Raw genomic sequence first — 954 nt, forward strand, 5'->3', positions numbered from 1 at the left:
TCATGGCAAGAGAAGAACATAACTATGATTTTGAGAGGTTTGTGGATTTCATATTGTTTTCATGTCAGTTTACTGTAAAACTGAAGTGCAGTTATGGTTACAGTAATCTTAATTACAGTAACTTATTGGCAACAGTGTCAACCCCTTGAAATGTCTAACAGTGTGCATTACATTTAAGATTTGGTTTGCTTGTCGTTCATATTAATTACATCAAAACTATTTGTAAATATTAGTATAACAAAACATTGATATTCATATCCAGTATGTTCTGTTGTATTCACATATCATATAATTGCAGACTGTACAACATTTACATAATTTAAGAGTGTAAAAAGTGTGGTAAAATAAATGTGCAATGTAATGAGGTCATGTGACAGTTTGCATCAGTATTGTTGTATAATGTGATTTGTTTCACGAATAAATAGGCAGAATAAAGTTTATAATGAGCTGAATTTGGTAAGCAGTAAGAGAGTTTTCCATTTTGATCAAAATCATAGTCGCTCAATTGGACGTGATCATAATAGAGTGAGTTTATGAGGACAATGATATTCATCTCACCCGTCACATTGAGAGAAACAGCAGAGCTTGATTGTGATGAGTTTGGTCTTTTATATCTCTGTCCTCTACACCAGTACTGACCCTGATCAGACTCAGTAGCTCCTCTGATAGTGAGAGTGTCTCTGTTTACAATGTAACGCTTAGACGTCTGTAACATTACACTGTATCTGCCTTTATACCACTCATATCTCCACTCAGGTGTCTGGTAATATCTCCAGTCAGACCTCTGGTAATATGTCAGGCCAATTCTCTGTCTCCAGTTACTGTCAGACTCAATCACACACGTCAGACTGACTGTCTCTCCAGTGAATACAGGACTGTCTGGTCTCACAGTCAGTGTAGATCTGGGTAAATCTGTGAAGAAAGACAAAAATATGAAGTGACTCAAACAGCTCT

The 954-nt window shown here is 36.1% G+C and overlaps 1 protein-coding gene across 1 annotated transcript in view; it reads right to left on the bottom strand.

Moving 5' to 3' along the window:
• The window catches only part of LOC107574997 (basement membrane-specific heparan sulfate proteoglycan core protein-like), a gene marked incomplete at its 5' end in the record, with an annotated part of 8,965 nt that extends 8,053 nt beyond the window's left edge, over nt 1-912 (bottom strand). Inside the window, one exon of the mRNA XM_016261413.1 lies at nt 559-912. Coding sequence (XP_016116899.1) covers nt 559-912 — 354 coding nt within the window. The remainder of the gene's footprint in view (nt 1-558) is intronic.
• Between the last annotated feature and the right edge of the window lie 42 nt (nt 913-954).

The sequence above is a fragment of the Sinocyclocheilus grahami genome, unplaced genomic scaffold (assembly GCF_001515645.1).
Source record: "Sinocyclocheilus grahami isolate Dianchi unplaced genomic scaffold, SAMN03320097.WGS_v1.1 scaffold2429.1, whole genome shotgun sequence".
NCBI lineage: Eukaryota > Metazoa > Chordata > Actinopteri > Cypriniformes > Cyprinidae > Sinocyclocheilus > Sinocyclocheilus grahami.